The 24,964-nt window shown below is 43.6% G+C and overlaps 1 protein-coding gene and 9 non-coding genes across 10 annotated transcripts; all 10 read right to left on the reverse strand.

Annotated features, from left to right (window-relative positions):
- Positions 1 to 13,531: 13,531 nt before the first annotated feature.
- On the reverse strand, positions 13,532 to 13,619 carry LOC125541876. The gene has a single exon (XR_007297716.1). It is a non-coding gene; the product is annotated as a small nucleolar RNA R16 (small nucleolar RNA).
- A 680-nt stretch (positions 13,620 to 14,299) lies between these two features.
- LOC125541881 lies at positions 14,300 to 14,393 on the reverse strand. The gene has a single exon (XR_007297721.1). It is a non-coding gene; the product is annotated as a small nucleolar RNA snR60/Z15/Z230/Z193/J17 (small nucleolar RNA).
- A 240-nt stretch (positions 14,394 to 14,633) lies between these two features.
- LOC125541941 lies at positions 14,634 to 14,729 on the reverse strand. The gene has a single exon (XR_007297735.1). It is a non-coding gene; the product is annotated as a small nucleolar RNA Z43 (small nucleolar RNA).
- A 353-nt stretch (positions 14,730 to 15,082) lies between these two features.
- LOC125541983 lies at positions 15,083 to 15,170 on the reverse strand. The gene has a single exon (XR_007297771.1). It is a non-coding gene; the product is annotated as a small nucleolar RNA snoR118 (small nucleolar RNA).
- Positions 15,171 to 15,291: 121 nt separating this feature from the next.
- LOC125541834 lies at positions 15,292 to 15,383 on the reverse strand. Its single transcript, XR_007297679.1, has one exon. It is a non-coding gene; the product is annotated as a small nucleolar RNA SNORD96 family (small nucleolar RNA).
- A 166-nt stretch (positions 15,384 to 15,549) lies between these two features.
- Positions 15,550 to 15,641, reverse strand: LOC125541830. The gene has a single exon (XR_007297676.1). It is a non-coding gene; the product is annotated as a small nucleolar RNA SNORD96 family (small nucleolar RNA).
- Positions 15,642 to 15,855: 214 nt separating this feature from the next.
- Positions 15,856 to 16,000, reverse strand: LOC125541986. Its single transcript, XR_007297774.1, has one exon. It is a non-coding gene; the product is annotated as a small nucleolar RNA snoR135 (small nucleolar RNA).
- A 46-nt stretch (positions 16,001 to 16,046) lies between these two features.
- LOC125541984 lies at positions 16,047 to 16,191 on the reverse strand. Its single transcript, XR_007297772.1, has one exon. It is a non-coding gene; the product is annotated as a small nucleolar RNA snoR135 (small nucleolar RNA).
- Positions 16,192 to 16,266: 75 nt separating this feature from the next.
- LOC125541985 lies at positions 16,267 to 16,410 on the reverse strand. Its single transcript, XR_007297773.1, has one exon. It is a non-coding gene; the product is annotated as a small nucleolar RNA snoR135 (small nucleolar RNA).
- A 380-nt stretch (positions 16,411 to 16,790) lies between these two features.
- Positions 16,791 to 19,035, reverse strand: LOC125536337 (40S ribosomal protein S3-3-like). The gene is made up of 6 exons (XM_048699535.1): positions 18,877 to 19,035; positions 18,644 to 18,791; positions 18,369 to 18,540; positions 17,435 to 17,489; positions 17,220 to 17,351; positions 16,791 to 17,124 (listed from the first exon to the last, which is right to left on the reverse strand). Exons 1-6 carry the CDS (start codon positions 18,904 to 18,906, stop codon positions 16,969 to 16,971), a joined length of 693 nt encoding a protein of 230 aa, XP_048555492.1. The 5' UTR covers positions 18,907 to 19,035; the 3' UTR covers positions 16,791 to 16,968.
- Between the last annotated feature and the right edge of the window lie 5,929 nt (positions 19,036 to 24,964).

The following is a 24,964-nucleotide window of genomic DNA, read 5'->3' on the forward strand; positions in this document are numbered from 1 at the left end:
TTCTTTCCATGTTGTTTCACATGATTCACTATGTTGATCTAACTGTTTGTGTATGTCTTCTTGTTTACAAACAGAGAATTCCTAGAGCAATGAGGGAGTCATTCAACAATCTGGGCGACAGTGGCCAAGTTTCTCTTACCATGCGCAGCCTTGGTGTGAATGAACCTGCTCAATATACCGTGAGTACAAAGGATGGTCGCATGATGATTGATGCTAAAGGATGGTCAAGGTGCTCGGCCTTACCATAACTGAATACACCAGTTTAATGGTCACAGTGAAGACAAGCCATGGATATAAGTTTCGAGTTGGGTTCATGAACCAATAAGATCGCTGCTTTTTTTATGGCCGAACTTGGTTGTTACTCATGGCACTGAAGTTGACTTGGACGACATCCACAAGTTCCTACACTTTATTGATCGTCTTTAGGTCCTTGTGGGGCGTTTCAATGATGGAAGGCCACATGGGATATGTGTGCCACTGCTGCACTCGTTGAACAGGTCCAACTGTGTTGAGAAACTTATGGTACGAGCTGTTTCCTGTTATATATGTTGTTCATAAACTCTTGCTTATGCACAGTTTTACAGCTGTGATCTTCTTGAAACAGAACTGCCCAGGTCTATCATTCCTATACAGATGCCTAGCCATGGTCGGGTCAGACTTGCGCTTGGTCACAACATGATGTTTATGTCGACCTACTCCATTCCCCTTGGAGGTGAAAAGATACTTATTCATGGGTGGTCTCAATTAATGAAGTATACCATCCATCTTGGAGAATAGGACAGAAGATTATGTTCCTACTTTTTCATGGCTCTAAAGCGAATATCTTGTTTATTGACCACATTGTGAGATGAAGCCGCTTTCAGAAGGTTGTGGATGCGCGGGGTGGCGCCTGGGCCTTGTCCTGGGGCTTGGCGGCCTCACCCTTTGGTTAACTGTAGGCAAAGTAGCACTGTTCGAGGCGTGCTTTTTACGTTTGAATCTGTATAAGTACTCATACTGCTTTCATCTATGGTTGTTAAGTGCCCCTGCTGGTTTCAGTTAAGGTTGTTAAGTACTCCTGCTGCTTTTACAGTCTATCGTGTTTCTTTAATCCTATCTTCCTTCAGCCGCCAAAACCAAACCAGCGCCGGCGGGACCGCCTTCTTCCGCCTCCCACGGCTGGATGCGCCTCAGCGCACGCATCGCCGCCCCACCGTCTCCTAAATCATTAACGCCGACCTCCGAGGCCTCACCGTCGTCCTCCGCGCGCTTTGCTGCGCTCGCCGCGGCGCCGCCCTCTCACGTTGTCAACATGGTCAACAAACAAGAGGAATCGGCAGAGGACTGTACGTGGAGAGGATGATAGTAGGGGCCCACCATGTCCATGGCCGGACGCAAGGAAGTTCCTCATTTTTTGTTATATATATATACTCCATTGTCAGCGTATGGAAGAAGAAAATGCTTCCTGGTAGTGGTTTCCTGACATCTGGGACCCACGACATTGTTAGTGTATATAGTCAATAGACAAGAGAACAGCACAAGATCGGCTGACACCTGGGATGTAGTTACTCAAGCAGTATTTTTTGTTATTGTTGAGACGGAGCAGGGTTTCAACTGGGCTATGGCCCGTCTAGCCCAGGCTTATATTTTATGTTCACCACATGACCAGCCCAGGTATTTTTTGTTTGTGAAAATGAGCCCAGTTTATTTTTTCTGAAGAATACCCAATTCAGGCCTACTTATTTTTCTACGCCCTAATGGGCTGCAACTCTTTCAAGACGCCTGCAAATCTTGAAAGTAATACGAAATGGGATGTAAATATAAAAAAATGACAAATTGGCAATTACTTTATAATTTCTGATTTTTTTCACATTTTCAGATTCCAATTTCACTGGGCTTTAACCTAAATCAAATATATATTCAAAGTACTTTAAATCTGGCTCGACATTTTGGTATTAAAAATAGTTTGGAACCCACAGAAATATGTGAAATTTCGTTTAAATTTTTAGCCCTGGCCCTGGACAACAAAAAAAGGGATTGCAATAAATTGCATAAGAAGTTGCAATGAGTTATATATAAATTATTAAAAAAAAGGGAATGGTCTGACTTGTGGGCCTATTAAGTTGACGCGTATGCAAGATTTTTTTACTTATTATATACGACAACAAATGATTCTAGTAGACGTAACTGTTTGATGTCAATCCAACGGCCGTCGTGTTTCTTCAATCTCTGGTCTTCTTGCTCCAGCCGCCAAATCCAGCGCCGGCGGGACCGCCTGCTCCCGCCTCCCGTGGCCGGTTGTGCTGCCGTGCAGGCCTCACCGCCCCCTACTACTTCACCTACATCCCTCCACTGTTGTGGCTTCGCCGCCTTCGGGTCATTCCCTTCCTGGGTCTCGCCGTCGTTCATCGCGCTGGTGTTCTCGGCACAGCATGATCAACGTTGTCAACAAACGACAACAGCGGAAGAGGGACGTACATGGAGAGGCTGACAGTTGGGACCCACATGGTCCATGGACGCACGCAAGCAAGTACCTCCTTATTACGCCAAAAAAGAATGAATACTCTCGCTAACAGCTCGGACCCTACAGCTATATCTTCGCACGCAAGGAAGTGCCTCCTTATTACGCACAAAAAAATGAATACTCCCCCTGCTAGTTGGGACCCACCATAGTGGGAGGCTGACTTGTGGGCCTACTAAGTTGACGCGGATGGAGGGCTTTGTCAACTTAGTCAACAAACGATTCTATCACCAGTGACTATTGGATTGTTAACATCCAACGGTCGTCCTGCTTCTTCAACCTCTGATTTTCTTGCTCCAGCCGTCCAAACCACCGCGTGCTCTTGCCTCACGTGGCCAGCTCTGCTACCGCGAAGGCCTCACCGCCCCTACTACTCCCACTACTGGCCAGGCCCTGCAGCGACGGCAGCCTCACACCGCAGCTGAACCAGTGAACCCTCGTACTCCTCTACGCGTGGGCATCCACTATCGCGTCTTCCCTGGCTCCACGTCGTTCCCTTCCTAGGCCTCGCCGTCGTCCACCGCCTTGGTGCTCTCGACGCGGCGTGGTCAATGTGGTCAATGAACGACTACCATCAGAAGAGTACTGTACGTTGAGAGGCTGACAGCTAGGTCCACGGCCGCAGCAAGGATGTGCCTCCTTATCACGCGCAAAACAATGATTCCTCCACCTGACAGCAGGGACCCACCGAACGGGCCACCGTATTTCACAAAAAAAAACATTTCCCCCCTGACTGTTGGGACCCACCAGCTACATCTTCGCACGCAAGGAAGTGCCTGACAGTCGGGACCCGCCCGGTCGAAGCGTATGTAGTGTTTTCATTCTGGTCGCGAACGTGTATGTACATATGATCGGTATGTCTGCAGGCTGCAGTGATGAATCGTGGCCGTGCAAGGAAGGGCACGTGTCGTAGTAGAGGCGCGCATGTGTAGTATTAGAGGCGAGCACGTAGCATGTGCACGTACGTACAGCGGCCAGGGTGCAAGAAAGTAAATACGGCCATGTACGTACATATGGGCGGGGTCTCGAATGCCTACTCGCGCATACGTACGGCCAGGGCTCGTGTACATGGCTAGGTCAGAACGGAGAAACTGCGTCATCGTCGTGTTCATGGGGAGGCAACGGAATGCGTGGTGTTCATCGGGAGGCAACGGAATGTGTGTTGTTCATCGGGAGTCAACCGGCTTGGACGGAACAGGCAATGGAAATGAGGCCTGGTGTACTACAGAACGGAGGAAACAGCCTTGTGTTCGACCGGCCACGGTGGAAACGGGATCCTGTTCATCGGGAGGGGTCTGGCGTACCGCAAAACTGAGTAAACGGACATCTGTTGGACCTCCTACGGTCGAAACGGGGTCCTGTTGATCGGGGGGTGTGGCGTACCGCAAAACGGAGGAAACAGACTTGTGTTGGAGCGCTACGGTCGAAACGGGGGTCCTGTTCATCGGGAGGGGTTTGGCGTACTGCAAAATGGGACTCCACGGGATACTGTTCATCTCCATCGTCGACCTCCTCCAGCCTCCACGGGCTACTATTCATCCACCGTTGACCTCCTCCAGCCTCCACCTGCGACTGTTCATCCACGGGCTCATGTTCATCCAGCCTCCACCGGCTACTGTTCAACCAGCCCTCTCCACAGGGTCCAGTTCAACCACCCCTCCACGGGCTACTGTTCATCCATCCCTCCACCGTCTACTGTTTAACCAGTCCTCCACCGGCTACTGTTCATCCAGCCCTGCACGGGGTCCTATTCATCCATCGGCTCGATCGATCGGGGTACTATTCATCCAGCGGCAACGACCTCTACTACCACGGGGTCCTGTTCATCCAACCCCCACCGGGAAATGTTCATCCAAACCCCCTCAACAACGCTCACTGTTCATCCAGGGAAGGAGGCAGCAGTGTTTGATTGGCTTCAGTTAGCAGCAGTAGTGAAGGAATCACTCGGGTTCAGTTAACAACAAGGGATCGATCGATCGCTCGGGTTCAGTAACGTGTAGCCTGCAGTGCAATCGCTCGGGTTCAGTTAGAGCCCAACGCCTCGCTCGGGTTTAGTTAGATCCCAATGCCTCGCACACACGCGCGTATATACGAGAGAAACACGCATCGCTTGGCCCTCGACCAGCCACCATAACCGGGAACTCCCCGATATTTTCCTCGCCCTCGCTTCTACCACGGTTTTTTTCCATCATGGACGGCCCAAAGAATGTCATGCAGCTGCGTCTCCGGCCCGCCCAGGACGAAAAGCCCATTTTATGTCATGATTTTTTATCATAGAAGTAGCACCCAACCACATCTATGATGATACCGGGTTTTGTCACAATTATCATCATAGAAGTGTGATAAGTATGACAGAAAAAATTCGTTCAGCCCAAAATGTCACGGATGTGTCTTTTTTTTGTAGTGGTGCCATTGTAAAAAAAACCTCATCTAGATCTATTTTGTTCTATTCTGTATTTAAATTCATTGCAAATCCTTCAGTAAATTCCTTGCAAATCTTTGTGAAATTTCATTTGCCGAGTGAGCTGAGTTGACAAAAAATTTCCTCTGCATTGAACTCGGACACACCGATTCCAGCCTATTGGCTAGACCGAATTACAAGGGTTCCTTGTATATAGTTCATCGGTTCAACCGAAAAGGACTAGCTCGGTCTGACCGATGCGCACTCTCAGTTGCTCTGATATCTCAGAGTTGCCGATGAAAACTACTCGGTGTCATCGATTTCACTGCTAAGAAAACTCTTTGACATTGCATATTTTTCATTGCTTCTCTAGCTCTACTCAATGATTCTTATCCTCTACCCGCATATTAAACTACATGCTACTTTGTAGTGTGTCTCAAGGACCAAACCTATTTGACTCATGCTCCAGAAATTCCCTTCTTGAAAATTGATGTCAAAGGGAGGGAGAGAGCACATCAAAGCTTATCACATGGGAGAGAAAGAGGAGAGAAGTCACATGTCTTTAAGAGGGGAAAGACATGTTAGTATGATTAATATCCATATTGCAAATCTTACTTTTTGTAGTCAGCTCTGATCTCACCCTACCTTCTCCCATTATCCAATATCACATTCAGGGGGAGAATGTGAAAGTGTTTGTGCTATCTAAAGGGGAGAAAAATCCTGGGAATTCATTGCATATCTTTTAAACCCTTGGGGACATGTCTTTATCTAAATGAAGTACTTAGTACTGACACTTTACATGTCATCCCAGTCTTGGTACTCTTGTGGTTTCCTGAAATTGCTTTACCTAGAGTGTTCTTGTGTTATCTAACCCTATTTTCTCAAGTCTACTCTTTCCAAAGCTTTCTCAAGACCACAAGGTAAGTATATGCATCACACTTATGTGCATGACGATCTCTTGCTATTGTACATATTGTTTGCAAGAACGATTCATGAACATGGAGGTACACTTATTATTTACATCATTTACTCTGATGCATATAGCCAAGATGCATGTTACATGTCCTTCCGAAGCTTTACTTGTTATCATGTATATCTTCAATCTAAAGCTTTAATGTATGTTGTCATCAATTACCAAAAAGGGAGAGATTGAAAGTACAAGTGCTCCCTGGGTGATTTTGGTAATTAATGTCAACGTATCTTTTGTTGGACTAATATATTTATCTAGTATATTTTAGATGAGTTCAACAATGGCATGGCAAGGACAAGAGGATGTGGAACCCCTTCAAAATGCTAAGGACAAAGATTGGCTAAAGCTCAAGACTCTTCATTTCAGTTTTAGTGATCCAAAATCACATTGAGTCCATAGGAAAAGCCAATACTATTAAAAGGGGATGAGGTGTTGCTTAATGGTCTACTTGCTCAAAGTCCTTAATGATATGACGTGGAAACATATAGTTGGGATATATGTGAGGAATAACTGTATTTCCGTCAATACCTCAAGCCCCTCGCATGGGGAGTTATTCAAGGCCAGTATGCTGATTCAATGAGGAACATTTCCAGGCATTAGGAGGAGATTTCAAGTACCATAAAGAATGCCAGGAAATTAGTGGAATGTTCAACACATTTCTGCCTCAAATCCACGTACTCAAAGATCTAAACCATGCGTTTAGAAGATTTGCAACACATTGCAAATAACCTGCCAGATTCATTTACTGACTATAAAGGTGTCACACAATCCTACAATCCTGTAAAAGTACGCCTGAAAGAGTGGAGGTACCAACAAAATCGACTCCACTCCCCGTTCAAAGCAACAGGGGGGAGATGTATGGCAGAAGTACATCAGCATTCAGCTTCTCACAAGCAAGGACATCAAGGCCTATGAATCAGTAAATGCAAGTCAACTTCACATTGACAGACATCTAATGGGTAGTATACACCCAGGTCAAAGTGCACACAATGACCGGGACATCGGAATACCCGACTCAATCGCATTGGGAAATCGCGAGCAGTCACTATGGGTAACGATATTTCCATCAACTATATATTGATATATAGATTCTGGAGAATCATATAACCGAAAGTCTACAATTGTCGACATACATTTCTCAACTAGATTGCAAAACCTTTCAAGTGATTCAGATCCAAAGACCATGGCCATGACAAAGTGTGATCAACACTCGGACTAAACTCAAGCAAAGGGTATAATCTAGGTAGAAATGATCTTGCTCAATAATGGAAAGGTATTCATAAGCAATACCTAAACCAGTTTTCTTCTGGAAACAGAATTGAGAACAAGGAGGTGGTGAAACAAAGAGCAAGTATTGTGGCACAAGGGTTCACGCAGATATCCAACTATTCTCTAGAGGTGGAATCTCTTTCCGATAACTTATATCATTGGCAGTTCAAAATCATCTATCTTTGCAGTTGATAGATATAGTGATTACATATCCATGTAGATCACTAGATTCAGATATAGATGGTTCCCGACGAAACCTTAATTATGAATCGAAGTACAAAATGCAACATACATCGTGCAAAATCAATAAGTCACCATATGACTTATTATTATTGTCGGTACATTTGGTACAACCGACGTAGTGAGTTCCTTATTCACAAGGATTACTCCTACAATGATGATTATCCATGTTTGTGTGTCTGTAATGACGACACATGTAATCATCTAAATGGCGGAGTTTAAATGAAGGATTTGGGTAAACCGAAATACCGCTCATTACTACAACTTGAGCACCTTCATTCATACATTATGGTATATTACGTTGTCTATATCCAAAATATATTGGAGAAATTCATTGTGAACAAATCTTATCCATCCATAACTCTCATGGTAGTTCATTGGAAAAGAGATATTGGGACTCAACTTTCCATATGCCATTGGATTGACCAAACACAATTGGTTGGTACTAAAGAATATCTTTCATCTCCAAGGCATGAAACATCTTGTCCTAGTCTTTCAGTTTTGGAGAAATTTGAACACCAATATCATTGGATACATCGATCAGATCCCCACTATGTCAGATCGTAGACAAGTTTAGTGTTCCTACTAGGTCTAGTAGCCCTCTCATGAAGAGTCTTCGGAAGATGGCTACATTCACCAAACATTATCTCAACGATAATATTTCTTGTGTTGCTCGAATGCAAACAGGTTACATAATAAGCAATATCACTATATTGCATATCTTGCAAGTCAAATCATGCGACTGATTTGTTCAGCGGATCTCTACCAACTTCTATGTTTTGGTATGTGACGGCTTGGGATTTTGCAAGAATCAGAGGGGGTATCTTCATGAATTGTTCGTGTTCAATGCATCATATTATACTCTCTTTTTCCTTCATGAGTTTACTTTACAGGTTCTCATAAAGGTTTTTAATGAGGCAATATCAACATGAGATCATATGTCATACTTTCTGTTTTCCCCACTGGATTTTTGGAAAAGTATATGGCATATTTATTATTCTCTAAACTCTATGAGTTTCTCGTATTGAGTTAAAAGAGATAATGACATATTTATTGTTCTCTAAACTCTATGAGTTTCTCGTATTGAGTTAAAAGAGACAATGACCATTATATGTTGTACCATTTTCTCCTTATTTTTCCCACTAGGTTTGAAGGAGTTTTAGCAACATATCAAACATCTATCTCCTCATATTTTTTCCATAGGTTTTTGGAGGAGATTTCTCATGATGATGATACTTACACTAAGCATGGATTAGAAGAAGTGTAAGGATTTAATTAATCAGATTTACTATTTCACATCTAGATGCGAAATAGCTATCTCACATCTAAATCTAGAACCGTTGGATACAAATAATCACAATTATTCGTTTTAGCGCTCTGTTGGTTTCTTTCGCGATGTACGCACGCACGCCTGTGTTTGTCCGTGTGTTTGTTCAGGCCCATGTGTTCCGCCGGCCTCGTGTGTGTGTGTGTGTGTTAGGCGTGTGTTTGTTCAGCCCATGTGTTCGGTCGTTCTTTTTTCGAGAAATGGTTCTAGTCTATTATGGTGCACAGGGCCGGCCAGTTGTGACGTGAGCTTACGATCAGCTTGCAGTTTTCCAATCCTGTCGCTCTGATTTGTTTTTTTTCTCATTTTTCTGTTTCCTTTTCCTTTTCTGTTTATATTTTATTAGTTCTCTTTTATTTTATATTTTTATATTTTTAATTCAAGAACACTTTTTTAAATTCATGAAAATTATTTAAATTTTTAATTCGAGAACACTTTTAAAATTCATGAAAATTATTTAAATTTTGGACTATTTCTAAAATTTACATGAATTTTTAAAATTTATGAACATTTTCAAATACAAGAATAGCTATGTCACATCTACATTTACCAGTACATATATATTTTTCGCTACAAAATTAGTGTTTGACTCGAGCGGGGCGAGTACACCAGGTTTTTGAGCCGTCTTTGCTTGTCCATTACAGGAGGCTGATGTATTATGTTTTTATCATTGTTGGGCCACGTAGATGCCGCTTTGATTTGTTTTGTTTTTGTCTCATTTTCTTCCGTGGGATATAAGATTTGTACTCGAAAAGCACTCGCTAGTGTGCACGCGAAGTAGTTTTTTTGGCGTTTGGTTTTGTCGATGTTTGTCTCGCGTGGACCGCATGTTCTTTTTATATGTGCTCTAGCTATGAATTTTCATCTGGGAAGCGGTTTTTTGTGGTTTTTAGTTGTTTTTTTGTTTTCATTTTTTCGGTTGGGCTGTTTCTTTCTTTTTGATTTTTGTCATGGAATGTAGCATTCGATTTTTTTGTTGTTTGATGCCACTTTGCAAGTTGACCATCGACTTGCAATTGTTTTCTTTTGTTTGATGCCACTTGCAAGTCGACCCTCGACGTGCCACTGGGGTCTTTTGTTTGATGCCACTTGCAAGTCGACCTTCGACTTGCAACCGTGTCTTTTTTGTTTGATGCCACTTGCAAGTCGACCCTCGAAGTGCAATTGGGGTCTTTTGTTTGATGGCACTTACAAGTCGACCCATGACTTTGCAATTAGGTCTTCTTGTTTGATGCCACTTACAAGTCGACCCTCGACTTGCAACCGGGTCATTTTGTTTCATGCCACTTGCATGTTGACCCTCGATTTGACTTGCAGTTGGTCTTTTTATTTGATGCCACTTGCAAGTTGACCCTCGAAGTGCAACTGGGGTCTTTTGTTTGATGCCACTTGCAAGTCGACCCTCGAAGTGCAATTGGGGTCTTTTGTTTGATGGCACTTACAAGTCGACCCACGACTTTTGCAACTAGGTCTTCTTGTTTGATGCCACTTACAAGTCGGCCCTCGACTTGCAACCGGGTCATTTTGTTTCATGCCACTTGCATGTTGACCCTCGACTTGTAGTTGGGTCTTTTTGTTTGATGTCACTTGCAAGTTGACGCTCGACATGCAACTGGAGTCTTTTGTTTGATGCCGCTTGCAAGTCGACCCTCGATGTGCAATTGGGGTCTTTTGTTTGATGGCACTTACAAGTCGACCCACGACTTTTGCAACTAGGTCTTCTTGTTTGATGCCACTTACAAGTCGGCCCTCGACTTGCAACCGGGTCATTTTGTTTCATGCCACTTGAATGTTGACCCTCGACTTGCAGTTGGGTCTTTTTGTTGGATGCCACTTGCAAATTGACACTCGACATGCAATTGGGGTCTTTTGTTTGATGCCACTTGCAAGTCGACCCTCGATGTGCAATTGGGGTCTTTTGTTTGATGGCACTTACAAGTTGACCCACGACTTTTGCAACTAGGTCTTCTTGTTTGATGCCACTTACAAGTCGACCCTCGACTTGCAACCGGGTCATTTTGTCTCATGTCACTTGCATGTTGACCCCCGACTTGCAGTTGGGTCTTTTTGTTTGATGTCACTTGCAAGTTGACCCTCGACATGCAACTGGGTCTTTTGTTTGATGCCACTTGCAAGTCGAGGGTTGACTTGCAACCGAGTCTTTTCGTTTGATGCCACTTGCAAGTCGCCCTCGACGTGCAACTGGGTCATGTTGTTTGATGCCACTTGCAAGTTGACCCTCGACTTGCAACTGGGACTTCTGTTTTCGTGCCACTTGCAAGTCGACCCTCCACTTGTAACTGGGGTATTTTGTTTCATGCCACTTACAAGTCGCCCCTCGACTCGCAACTGCGTCTTTTTGTTTTTTATGCCACTTGCAAGTTAACTCTCCACTTGCAACTGGGTCTTCTTGTTTGATGCCAGTTGCAAGTCGACCATCGACTTGCAACTGGGTCTTATTTTTTTTATGCCACTTACAAGTGTACCCTCAACTTGCAACCAGATCTTCTTCCTTTTTATGCCACTTGCAAGTGCACCCTCGACTTGCAACCGCCACTCGCAAGGGGACCCTCGGCTTGCAACTGCGTCTTTCTCTTTTTTATTCCACTTGCAAGTGGACCCTCGACTTGCAACTGGGTATTCTATTTTTTTCATGCCACTTGCAAGCGGACACTCGACTTGCAACTGGGGTCTTCTATTTTTTTCATGCCACTTGCAAGCACACGCGACTTGCAACTAGGCTTGAGGAAGGGCATGTGATGGGTTAGGGGGCGATCATCCGGGGAATTGGTGTGTGTGGATGATTTCATTTGGGCCGCAACCAGAAACATGGCTCTCTACGTGATTTTGGACAAGTACAAACCAAAGGGATGCACTCTGAATTTTTGTCTGAATGTATTTTTTTCAGACTGAGCTCATTATATGTTGGGTTTTGCTGAAGCTGTTTTTTTGTTGAAAGTAGTGCTTGAATACAAGTACAATACAGGTCGATTCACTTTGTTCAACAAGATGTAAATAGCATGTTAAATGTTTTAAATTGCCACTTCTATAATTGCATTTTCTTGTCAGAGTATGACCTGTGTTGTTTGATCCTATGTACATCATGTTCATTTTTGTTGAATCATGGGGACATGCTCTACATGAAGTTCCTATCAAAATAGGTTTTCAGCGATAATTTTTTTGTGGTTGGGGTAATGATTTTTTTTAGTGTACAAATTTTGATACCTATGTGACGCAAAATATTCTTCAGTGAGACCTTTTGTGGTGGTAAACTGAGACTGATTTTTCGCGATATCCAGTTTATAGTTTGTGGAAATTCGTAGTTGAGGCTCTGAGAGTTCAGTTTTTTTTTTGTCGTTTTTGAGATGACAGTTTTTAACAAATGTAGAATGTGAAGTATATATAAAACTTTTTTGATAGCCCTTTTTGTTGATTTCACTTTTTTTATGCAAGTCCAATATGTTAGTTTCAGGTTTGTTTGGGATTCAACCACATTTTATTCAAACTGAATTTTTAGACAAACCTGCGGGTTGTTTCTACCCTGTTATGGTTTTTAGATGGTTTCAGATGGAGTGTTCAGCCACATGATTTTATTATCTTTTTTTGTTGTCTCCTTTAATAACAGTTTGTAAGCAAAGATACAAATTCTGGGAACCCTTTGGAATTGAACAAGAATAATCACCAACATGACTCAGGGAATGACACCTTCAATGAATACCGGGAGCAAACATTTCAGGGCAATTGTTCAGAAGCTGAGCAATCTAAAGCTGGTTTGACAGAAGTAGAAGCATCAGACGGCATGCTGTTTGATGCTCTGAGAACAATGCTAATCATGTTTTTGAACTACAACAACTTTTTTTCTGTTGAGCTTTTCTACGCTTTTTCTATTAGTTTTTTGGCAACAGGGCCCGCGGGGCGCGGCGCAACAGGGACGAAGCCGCTGGAACCGGCTTGGTCCAGCGGGGACTGAAGCCAGGCGATGCCACTAGCCATGGATGCCTTCGTCCGCCGTCCAGTGTCAAGGCAAGATTATGTTCGTGGTAAAGCAATTTTCTGTAGCCATGAAGAAAATTGGAGAAGTAGCACCTTGCTCCTCTGTAGCAATTAGAAGCTGGTACACCAATTTGCGTGGTGCTTGACTTGAGTCTCCCTTGAGTCTCCGATTCTCTTCTCGTTATTCTTCTGTACTCTGTCTTGCCGTGAACAGGTCGTTCGAACGATGCGCTGTGCCATGAACAGGTCATGGCCATGTACGACACAAGGCTGCCGCTTGGAAGTGCTTCCACCGGGCCGAGAGCCACCGCGGTAGCGGGCGTCACCACGGCGAACCAAGGGCTGTAGCCGTCGAACTCGCGGGCGTCACCACGGCAAACCAAGAGCTGTAGCCGTCAAACTCACGGGCGATGCAGTAGCCAGGAACCGTCGCGTTGCTCCGCTAGGAGCGTGCTGATAACATGTTCAAATAAAGATCGAGAGACAATCAAATGAATCAAATGTCTTTACTGATAGTGTTGGATCCTTTATATACAACATGTACAGACGTCTTTGGAGACGACGGTTAAGAGGCGACGCTCCAGGGAGAAACCGTTGTGACGGTTCCCACATCGTGAGATTACATGCACGGGAAGAGCCGGGATTATCCCCTAATTGACCTTGAGTTAATTATTCTTAACAGTTTTTGCATGTTCTTATTCAAGCATGTTTTTTCACTTGTGCTTCATCAATTAATCAGAAGCACAGGTAACTCAAATCACAGCCATCAACCAAATTAATTCACAGAAGTTAAAATAAAAGTACAGAGTTCTGAAAACATATCAAAGATTGCAAGGCATCAGATAATAAGCGGAGATTATTAGTCCACACATGGAATTGTCCATTGAGAGTGTAGGATATCTGATCCTCAATTGCCAGCAGGAAGAATTCAAATTTTGAGAAAAATAACAAAATCTCAGTTAGACCATTTGACCCCAGAGAAATGGCTGCAAAGGGTTTATAAGTAAACCATATGAGATGCAAAAGCCAACCACATGGGTAGGCACAGATGACGGGAAACCTCATCAAGAAATATTTAAACCAAGAGAACATCAAGAAAGATCAAACAACAAAAATAGCATAAGAAACCTCAATAGCAAACAGACAGGAGCTCAGTAAGAACGTAGCAATTGAATAATTACATCTAGAAGATGATACTGAGTGAATTTCCTCATCACTACCCAAGGGCCTGTTCGGAGACCGGCCGCTCCAGGAGCAGGCGGAGTTTCAGTTAAAAATCATGGAGCGCGCATGTAGGTACTCCACATATTCCGAAATTTCAGGGAGCAGGTGGATTCCGAACAGGCCCCAGATCCATACAAATAAACAAATCAACTATTTTGCTCGGTCATATAACCCCAACTCAGACAAAGTAAAGAACCACGAAAACAAACAGATTTCTACCTAAATTACAAATTATGATTTCAACATGGAATAGAGCTGAAACAATTTTTGTCCAATAGTATGGTTTAATTACAAAAAAATACAAAAATAAAATGATGAATATGAGCGGTGATATCTGCACCTTGCAAAAAACAATCCTGGAATAGGGCTGAGATCAAAGGTCGTCAGATAGGAGCGAAAGACTATTTTTGTTCAAGTAATCATTATTTGATCATATGAACTATGCACTTGTGATCATCATTCAACCTTGAAAAACCAATAGCGAACGAAGATGACAGGAATCCCAAAGAAAGATTCACATTATGAATCAAGCAAGATCATTGGCCTCATAGAGAAGATTAGATTGTTCCACATGAAAAAAATTCAGACATATGCTTGTCTATAATTTAGTTTAATCCTTGGCCACTAACAGAAGCAAACCGCTTAAATTGTAAAAACACATCAGCAGAAGATCTAACCAGGGGGGAAAAGCATTTTGTTCTAGAAGAAAGGACTCAGAATATGGGTGGTGATATAGCAGAATGGTCGGCAAGGCAAGAAGATGCCAGTTACGACGAACGAGACCAAATATCAATCTTCACCGTCCTCAAACACGAATTGCAGCATGCTCCAGACACAAAATCCAAGCTTGCTTTATACACTGGACAAAATCAACAATGACCAGAACTTGAGAACTGCATAATCAACAGGGTAGCACTAATGCCATCCCCAACAGACTTGCAGAATTTTACAGCAAAATGGAAGAAAAACGATATGAAATGGAGGACGGTTGGTAAGCGGGTTGCCCATTAATATTGACAGGCCGACCAGATTTCCTTCCTTAGTGGTTTGACTACAGCCGAATCTGGCAAGCAAGACGATGGTACAAAGAACCAAGGCCTTGGTACAATGCAGCCCTGATGCAACTTTAAGCAAATGGTTGTTAAGTGCAATGTTGAGACATCAGACAATGCTTTCTAGGCAAATGCATCTCCATCATAAGGCAACAATGTTTGCTGCTCAGAGCCCAGTGCATATCTTCATACATACAACACAACATTTGGAATCTGTAGCCCTAAAAAAATTTGGATTGCGCAGCGTCCAAAAAAATTAACATATTAAAGAATGCAAGACAACTCAACTAGTAGACACTTGAGAGCTGTTCAATTTGGCTTCAGAATTGCAGGAAGACAGCATGGACGCATAGCGACCTATCAGTCCCAAAAGATGGTATGATTAACAGGTTTTTCATCACCAGCCAAACCAAATCAATTAAATGGAATTCTTCAGCATGAGCAAAAAGACCTCAGGATTGTGGGAGTGTCAAAAAAACTAAAAATTAAGGAGTGGAAGACAAGGAACTAAACAAACAGTATTCAATAATTAAAGAGTGGATAACCAGAAACAAAGACAAACAGTTTTCAATTTGACCTCAGAATTGCAGAATGACAGCATGGGCGCTTAGCGACCAATCAGTCCCGAAAGATGGTATGAATAATAGGTTTTTCATCACTGGCCAAACCTGAACAAATGTCTCAAAAACCTCAACATAGAACTTCAACATGGGGACAAAAGGTTAGAATAGAAAACAAGGTCAAATGACAAAAATGATTGTTGAGAAAACCAAAGTTCAGTGCCAATTATACTAGTCCTGCAAGCAGACCTCGAAAGATATTTTTTTATCAAAAGAGTACAGATACCGAAAGCATAGAAATAACAATGGGATACATTTGAAATGGGTGGAAAATGATTGTTGGCAAAAGAGATTATCAAGCTCAACCCAACTGCCCACCTTCTTACAATTAATATAGCAGGAAACAATTTAAGTAATATATGCACAGCAAAAAGCATTTAACCGATACACACTTATCCTGCAAAGGCAGTATGGGGATATATATAACAATGGAGATACATTTGAAGAATATAATGAGAGGAAAATGATTGTTGGCAAAAGAGATTATCAAGCTCAACCCAACTGCCCACTTTCCACAAATTAATATAGCAGGAAACACTTTCAGTAAGAAATGCACATCAAAAGGCATTTAACCGATACACACTTATCCTGCAAAGGCAACAAGGGAGAAAATAGCAAAAGAACTTTCGATGCAAAGCAGATAGATTCAGATGCAGTCATCTTGGAAGGCTAATGAGAGGAAAATGATTGTTGGCGAAAGAGATTATCAAGCTCAACCCAACTGCCCACTTTCCACAAATTAATATAGCAGGAAACACTTTCAGCCAGAAATGCATAGAAAAAGCATTTAACTGATACACACTTATCCTGCAAAAGCTAAAAGGGAGGAAAAGTGTAACAAATTCGTTTGCTAAGCAAATAGACTCAAAAGCATTCATCAAGACAAAGAACAGAGAAGGCAAGTGTATTGTAATGCTGTTATGGAAACAGAAAACAATCGCAAAAAAACAGAGAAAAGTCAGATTAGTTGAGAGGGAAGTGATTGTTGCAGAAAGCATATAAAATCTTACTGCAGTCATCACCACTATCCTGCATGATGTGCATAAAACTTGGCAGCATGGAACCTACAAATTACTGATCATAGTTTTTTGACTTGCATAACATAAACAGAAGATAACACAGATATACCAAGCAAGTTGTAGCACTAAGGTTTACACATCACTGTATATCAGACCATGCATTCTAACAATACCATGCAACATGAAATCTTGAAGCATATATTGGATACTGATGATTGAACTTCAAAAGGTAAAGCCCTTTCATACCAGTACACGACCATCATAAATAAAAAGTATAACTACATAATCCGAAACCATAGCGTCAGTCAACCTAAACTCCTATATACCCCTAGGCAGAACCAATTTTTTCACTTTTAAGCAACTGCAATTTCTGCTGCAAGAGGTCTCAGGAACTCATCCTCATCCTTAGGAGGGTGGATGGTAACAAGGTCAGGCAAAGGTGTAGATGGTCCTTGTTTCCCCTTGGGATCCCAGTCAAGCATGATCTTAACCTTGATACCCAGCACACCCTGAAAGCAAATAAGATATAAGATCAGCTAAGTTATGTGAACTAACAACACCATTTATTTATAGCAACTAATTCCATGTGAAGTAGGCCCCAAACCTGTCTCAAAAGAACATGCCTCACAGCTCCATCAATATACTGGTTGACAGGATGGCCAGAAGAGATCATATAGCCATCTTTGAACTTCATGGACTTAGCACGCTGTGCCCTAAGCTTCCCACTCACAATAACCTAGAAATCAGGAATGCTCCAAGGACATGAGCTAAATTGCCTCAAATCAAAACAAGAAAAACTATTGTCAACAGAAAAGGTACCTCACAGCCCTTCGCACCACTCTCCATGACAAATCGGAGTACACCATAGCATGCTCTGCAAGTACATAAACTAAATTAGACAAAGAGTACCCAACAAACAACTGATAATAGTAAGACAATTCAGTTAGCAATTTTAACTTCCAGCCGTAACATAAGAAAAGAATTGCAAAAGCCAAAAGGTGATGAGGACAACCAGTTATAAAGCATTAGAAGCCTATAGACAAAGCTTCCCAGCAAATGAAGCCTGGTTGCCACAGGTAATTTAGTCATCTTCCGACACAAAGTTGGCATAGAGACCTATTTGCTTTATAGATGACATGGCAAACTACGGCACAAGATTCGTTGGTACTGTTCTCTCCAAATTAGAAACTAGTAGCAACATGCATCTACTGATTACAAAATGCAATAGAGGGCAACAATTAATTACAATCACCAAGTAGAAAGAGAGCACCCGAATAACAATTGATAAGACTCGCAATAAGATGATTCAGCTAAGCAATTTTATATCCTGACACAAGTGACTTGTGAAAGCCAATTATAGGTAATGTGGCCAACCAGTTAGGAAAGCATTAGAAACCTATAGACAAAGCTTCTCAGCAAATGAAGCCTGGTTGGCACAGGTAATTTAGTCATCTTCCGACACAAAGTTGGCATAAAATGACCTATTTGCTTTATAGATGACGTCCGGCAAACGGCAGAACGAGAACCCTAACTTCAAGAAGATTCATTGGTCATGTTCTCTCCAAAGCAGAAAGCAATGGAAACATTAGCAAAATGCATCAACTGCTTACAGAAAGCAATGGAGGGTTACAATTGATTTCTGTCACCATCGAACACAAGTCCGGCGTTAATGAGCCAGACATGTTGTGAAGATGACATGGTAGTACACTATGTAATTAATATAAGTTCCAGAGCGTGTGGGTTCAGGAATAACCTTCGGACGGCGAGGCCACCGAGCAGCTTGTAGCGGAGGGACTCGGCCTGAGCGACGGCGCAGAGGCCGCGGTTCAGGACCTTCTCGGCGTAGAGCTCCACACCGCCGTCCGGAAAGTTGAAGCGCTTCTGCACCACCGAAGTCAGCTCCCTTATCCTCCGGCCCTTCTCGCCTGAACGTCAAACATCGCCAGCCACCGGAGCAACAAAACCTCAGATCCGGCGTCGAAAACAATAGGCAGGCACGGGATGCTTGCGGTCGGCAAATGCACGTACCGAGGACGTTCTGGGTGCGGGTGGCGCGGATGATGATCTCGGTGCGCATGGGGGTGACCCGGATCTCGACGCCGGCGAAGCCGTCCTCCCCGAGCTCGCGGGTCAGCATCTCGTTCAGCTCGGCCAGGAACACGCCGTCGGCGACGAACTGCGAGCGAGCAACGGCGCGTAAGAATCTACATGTCGTGCTAATCAAGTTGGGGATCGAGAAGGGAGAGGGCTCGGTCTCGTACCTTTCGCTTCTTGCTGATCTGGAGAGCCATGTTGGAGAAAGGAGGGGGAGCGGGAGGGGGAGTGGGAGGGGGACGGAGATGATTTGGCTGCGGCGGCGGTAGATAAACCCTAGGTTTGGATAGAAATGTTGAGGAGCGGCTGCGAATATATAATAGATCGATCGGGCGTTAGGGTTTTGCTGCATAAATGTTTAGGCCGGTCGGGCCGCCGTGGCTATCTATCGGGCCGTCGCCCATTCTGGCAGTTCCCTGGCTATCGGCGCACCGATTGTCCAAATGCACATCACACACGCTCTAAAGTGAAAATGTTATCCAGGGAATGTTAGATTTTTTTACGTTCCTGCCAAACGCACGTACTGTCGTCAGATGCAATGCACAAATCTTATTGACCTCTCCATTATTATCACATCCCTCCTCTCCGCTCTTAGTCGTCGGGCGCCTCCCCCTCCCCGGAACTTCCCACACCAGCCTTCTCCACCAACGTACACATTCTGAAATTTCTGACATGGTAATTTCCGAATATGTCCAGTTGCAAATTTAAGATATAAAGCTCCCAAAGCCATGGCAATTTTGCAAAGTATCATGACACATTCCTAGGAAAAATGTTTACTTCAAGTTTTCTCAAGATCATGTCATTGTTTATCGGTGGAAGTGATGGCAAACATAGTTTGTTGGGCTTTGGCATATTTAGGTTTTTCATGGTTGGCGATTTAAGTCAAAATATCATTTTGTGGTATAGAACTATTCAATATATAGCTGATTCTCAGATTGGTTGTAAAATGTTAGGAAGTAGTTGTTTAGTCCATGACATTTTTAGAGATTTTGTGTATTGATCAGATGGCAAGTTTTGAAATTGTCTTATAACAAAAAAAATCATATGTGCTCCACAATGGGCCGCTGGTATGCTTGCTCCATGGCACCAACCTAGTGAACGAAAACATTCACTGGTTGATCGCCCCCATGGTGATCAAATTTGTTCGTTGGCTGATGATTGCTAGATATTCGCGTCCTAAAAATCATACAAAAAATTTAGTGTGTGGGAAAAAACTACTTTTATTGTTCTGGATTTCAACCCAAATTAGACCTGCAACTTAAAAAAAGTCAAATCATGTTATGAATAGTACATGATGAGGACATCTCAGGTTCACCTCGTTTATGGATTGCAGAATGTCAGAATAGAGAGGAAGGCCTAGCCAAGGCCTAGCTTATCGAAGACTAGCATCTTCAAGCAGCTCCAAGCATCTTGCAGCATGTGGAAGAGTAAAGAATAGCAATTTATAATTAACAAGCATGTTGTAGTATTAATGCCCACAGATCCTTCCTCGACTCCCTGCGAGAAAGCAATCTCGGGGCCACATATCTCAAGTATGCATTTCTAGTTGTAAAAGATCAGGATATAAGTCCGAACGTCCGTTACCGTGGACACGACTATTAATAGAAATTCTTCCCTGCAGGGGTGCACCACGTTTTCCAACACGCTTGATTACTCTGGTCGGACACACTTTTCTGGATCAATGCCCGTCCTCGGAAGATCAACACGTCATAGCCCTATCTAGGCTCAGCAGAGAGGTCCCCGCCGGTCTACATCCTAAGCACTCCGGGGGCTGGGCCCATCGCCCGTTGCACTCTGGGTCGTTGCGTGCAGGGCGGGTCTAAGCTTCACCTCTACATGGATGGTGTCGGCCCAGCCGTGCCGCAATGCTGAACTGGACATCTGACAAAGCTTCGGTTGATACTACGTCGTTGAGGCCCATAACTATTCTCGCATGGTGGTTAGTGCGTAAAGGCCAAAGGCCAACTCAGAACAAATGCCCAAACCATAGTGTATTATTAGCTTGCGGAGACAAGCAGAGACTCATGATCGATGTGACCCCGTCACCCCGTCTCGTGGACTTACGGCAAGGGCCCAGAATGCCCGGCTGTGCCACGTAATTATCTTGTGGTTGCTCTCCGGGCCCGATTGACTTTGACCAAGGTCTCAAGTAAAGTCAAGGTAACCGGGTGTCCAAACATCAAGGGGAAAACATGAGGAATCACCCTCGGTGAATTCCACTATTGAAATCATCAAGGTGAACGTAAGAGGAACCACCCTTGAGGTTCACACTTGAGGGGTTGCACGACAGAGTCGTATCAGGAGTGGTCAACGAGGAATCACCATCGATGACCACGACCGAATAGCTACACTACAGAGTCATCACCTGGAGTGCATTATGAGGTACCACCCTTGGCACTCGATGGTAACTCTGCAGAGTCGAGCAACAAAAGGGGCGTGGTGTGATTGAAGGAAATATGCCCTAGAGGCAATAATAAAGTTGTTATTTATATTTCCTTATATCATGATATTATTCATGCTAGAATCGTATTAACCGGAAACTTAGTACATGTGTGAATACATAGACAAACAGAGTGTCACTAGTTTGCCTCTACTTGACTAGCCCATTGAATCAATGATGGTTATGTTTCCTAACCATAGACATGAGTTCTCAATTGATTAACGGGATCACAACATTAGATAATGATGTGATTGACTTGACCCATCTGTTAGCTTAGCACGATGATCGTTTAGTTTGTTGCTTTTGCTTTCTCCATAACTATACATGTTCCTATGACTATGAGATCATGCAACTCCCGAATACCGGAAGAACACTTTGTGTGCTACCAAACGTCACAACATAACTCGGTGATTATAAAGGTGCTCTACAGGTGTCTCCGATGGTGTTTGTTGAGTTGGCATGGATCGAGATTAGGACTTGTCACTCCGATTGTCGGAGAGGTATCTCTGGGCCCTCTCGGTAATGCACATCACTATAAGCCTTGCAAGCAATGTGACTAATGAGTTAGTTACGGGATGTTGCATTACGGAATGAGTAAAGAGACTTGTCGGTAATGAGATTGAACTAGGTATTAAGGTATCGACGATCGAATCTCGGGCAAGTAACATACCGATGACAAAGGGAACAACGTATACCGATATGCGGTTTGACCGATAAAGATCTTCGTAAAATATGTAGGAACCAATATGAGCATCCAGGTTCCGCTATTGGTTATTGACCGGAGATGAGTCTCGGTCATGTCTACATAGTTCTCGAACCCGTAGGGTCGGCACGCTTAACATTCGGTGACGATTGGTATTATGAGTTTATGTGTTTTGATGTACCGAAGGTAGTTCGTAGTCCCGGATTTGATCACGGACATGACGAGGAGTCTTGAAATGGTCGGGGCGTAAAGATCGATATTTTTTTTGAGGATTGGAAGCTTATATTTGTGAAGGAAATATGCCCTAGAGGCAATAATAAAGTTATTATTTATTTCCTTATATCATGATAAATGTTTATTATTCATGCTAGAATTGTATTAACCGGAAACATAATACATGTGTGAATACATAGACAAACAAAGTGTCACTAGTATGCCTCTACTTGACTAGCTCGTTGATCAAAGATGGTTATGTTTCCTAACCATAGACATGAGTTGTCATTTGATTAACGGGATCACATCATTAGGAGAATGATGTGATTGACTTGACCCATTCCGTTAGCATAGCACTCAATCGTTTAGTTTGTTGCTATTGCTTTCTTCATGACTTATACATGTTCCTATGACTATGAGATTATGCAACTCCCGTTTATCAGAGGAACACTTTGTGTGCTACCAAACGTCACAACGTAACTGGGTGATTATAAAGGTGCTCTACAGGTGTCTCTGAAGGTACTTGTTGGGTTGGCGTATTTCGAGATTAGGATTTGTCACTCCGATTGTCGGAGAGGTATCTCTAGGCCCTCTCGGTAATGCACATCACCTAAAGCCTTGCAAGCATTGCAACTAATGAGTTAGTTGCGAGATGATGTATTACGGAACGAGTAAAGAGACTTGCCGGTAACGAGATTGAACTAGGTATTGCGATACCGATGATCGAATCTCGGGCAAGTAACATACCGATGACAAAGGGAACAACGTATGTTGTTATGCGGTTTGACCAATAAAGATCTTCGTAGAATATGTGGGAGCCAATATGAGCATCCAAGTTCTGCTATTGGTTATTGACCGGAGACGTGTCTCGGTCATGTCTACATTGTTCTCGAACCCGTAGGGTCCGCACGCTTAAGGTTTCGATGTCAGTTATATTATGAGTTTTGATGTACCGAAGGAGTTCGGAGTCCCGGATGAGATCGGGGACATGACGAGGAGTCTCAAAATGGTCGAGACATAAAAATCGATATATTGGACGACTATATTCGGACATCGGAAAGGTTCCGAGTGATTCGGGTATTTTTCGGAGTACCGGAGAGTTACGGGAATTCGCCGGGGAGTATATGGGCCTTATTGGGCCATACGGGAATAGAGGAGAGAGGCCAAAAGGAAGGAGGCGCGCGCCCCCCCTCTGGTCCGAATTGGACAAGGGGTGCAGCCCACTTTTCCTTGTTCCTCTCACCCTCTTTCCTTCTCTCCTACTCCAACAAGCGGGAGTAGGACTCCCCCCTTGGCGCGCCCTCCTCCTAGGCCGGCCGCCCCCTCCCCCCTTGCTCCTTTATATACGAGGGCATGGGGCACCCCAAAGACACAACAGTTGATGATTGATCTCTTAGCCGTGTGCGGTGCCCCCCTCCACCATAGTCCTCGATAATATTGTAGTGGTGCTTAGGCGAAGCCCTGCGACAGTAGAACATCAAGATCGTCACCACGCCGTCGTGCTGACGGAACTCTTCCCCGACATTCTGCTGGATCGGAGTCCGGGGATCGTCATCGAGCTGAACGTGTGCTAGAACTCGGAGGTGTCGTAGTTTCGGTGCTTGATCGGTCGAGCCGTGAAGACGTACGACTACATCAACCGCGTTGTGCTAACGCTTCCGCTTTCAGTCTACGAGGGTACGTGGACAACACTCTCCCCTCTCGTTGCTATGCATCACCATGATCTTGCGTGTGCATAGGAAATTTTTTAAAATTACTACGTTCCCCAACAGTGGCATCCAAGCCTAGGTTTTATGCGTTGATGTTGTGCATGAGTAGAACACAAGTGAGTTGTGGGCGATATAAGTCATACTGCTTACCAGCATGTCATACTTTGGTTCGGCGGTATTGTTGGATGAAGCGGCCCGGACCGACATTACGCGTACGCTTACGCGAGACTGGTTCTACCGACGTGCTTTGCACACAGGTAGTTGGCGGGTGTCAGTTTCTCCAACTTTAGTTGAACCGAGTGTGGCTATGCCCGGTCCTTGCGAAGGTTAAAACATCACCAAGTTGACAAACTATCGTTGTGGTTTTGATGCGTAGGTAAGAACGGTTCTGGCTCAGCCCGTAGCAGCCACGTAAAACTTGCAACAACAAAGTAGAGGACGTCTAACTTGTTTTTGCAGGGCATGTTGTGATGTGATATGGTCAAGACATGATGCTAAATTTTATTGTACGAGATGATCATGTTTTGTAACCGAGTTATCGGCAGCTGGCAGGAGCCATATGGTTGTCGCTTTATTGTATGCAATGCAATTGCGCTGTAATGCTTTACTTTATCACTAAGCGGTAGCGATAGTCGTGGAAGCATAAGATTGGCGAGACGACAACGATGCTACGATGGTGATCAAGGTGTCGCGCCGGTGACGATGGTGATCATGACGGTGCTTCGGAGATGGAGATCACAAGCACAAGATGATGATGGCCATATCATATCACTTATATTGATTGCATGTGATGTTTATCTTTTGTGCATCTTATCTTGCTTTGTTTGACGATAGCATTATAAGATGATCTCTCACTAAATTTCAAGATAAAAGTGTTCTCCCTGAGTATGCACCATTGCCAAAGTTTGTCGTGCCCAGACACCACGTGATGATCGGGTGTGATAAGCTCTACGTCCATCTACAACGGGTGCAAGCTAGTTTTGCACACGCGGAATACTCAGGTTAAACTTGACGAGCATAGCATATGCAGATATGGCCTCGGAACACTGAGACCAAAAGGTCGAGCGTGAATCATATAGTAGATATGATCAACATAATAATGTTCACCATTGAAAGCTATTCCATTTCACGTGATGATCGGTTATGGTTTAGTTGATTTGGATCACGTGATCACTTAGAGGATTAGAGGG

The sequence above is a fragment of the Triticum urartu genome, chromosome 2 (assembly GCF_003073215.2).
Source record: "Triticum urartu cultivar G1812 chromosome 2, Tu2.1, whole genome shotgun sequence".
NCBI classification, from domain to species: domain Eukaryota; kingdom Viridiplantae; phylum Streptophyta; class Magnoliopsida; order Poales; family Poaceae; genus Triticum; species Triticum urartu.

What these genes read in the sequence shown, in the direction of transcription:
- LOC125536337 (XM_048699535.1), bottom strand. Translation starts at nt 18,906, where the DNA reads ATGGCTCTCCAGATCAGCAAGAAGCGAAAG. An exon ending in AGATCAGCAAGAAGCGAAAG is followed by an intron (nt 18,792 to 18,876) that starts GTACGAGACCGA and finishes GCTCGCTCGCAG; the next exon opens with TTCGTCGCCGACGGCGTGTT. An exon ending in GTGGTGCGAAGGGCTGTGAG is followed by an intron (nt 17,352 to 17,434) that starts GTACCTTTTCTG and finishes CCTGATTTCTAG; the next exon opens with GTTATTGTGAGTGGGAAGCT.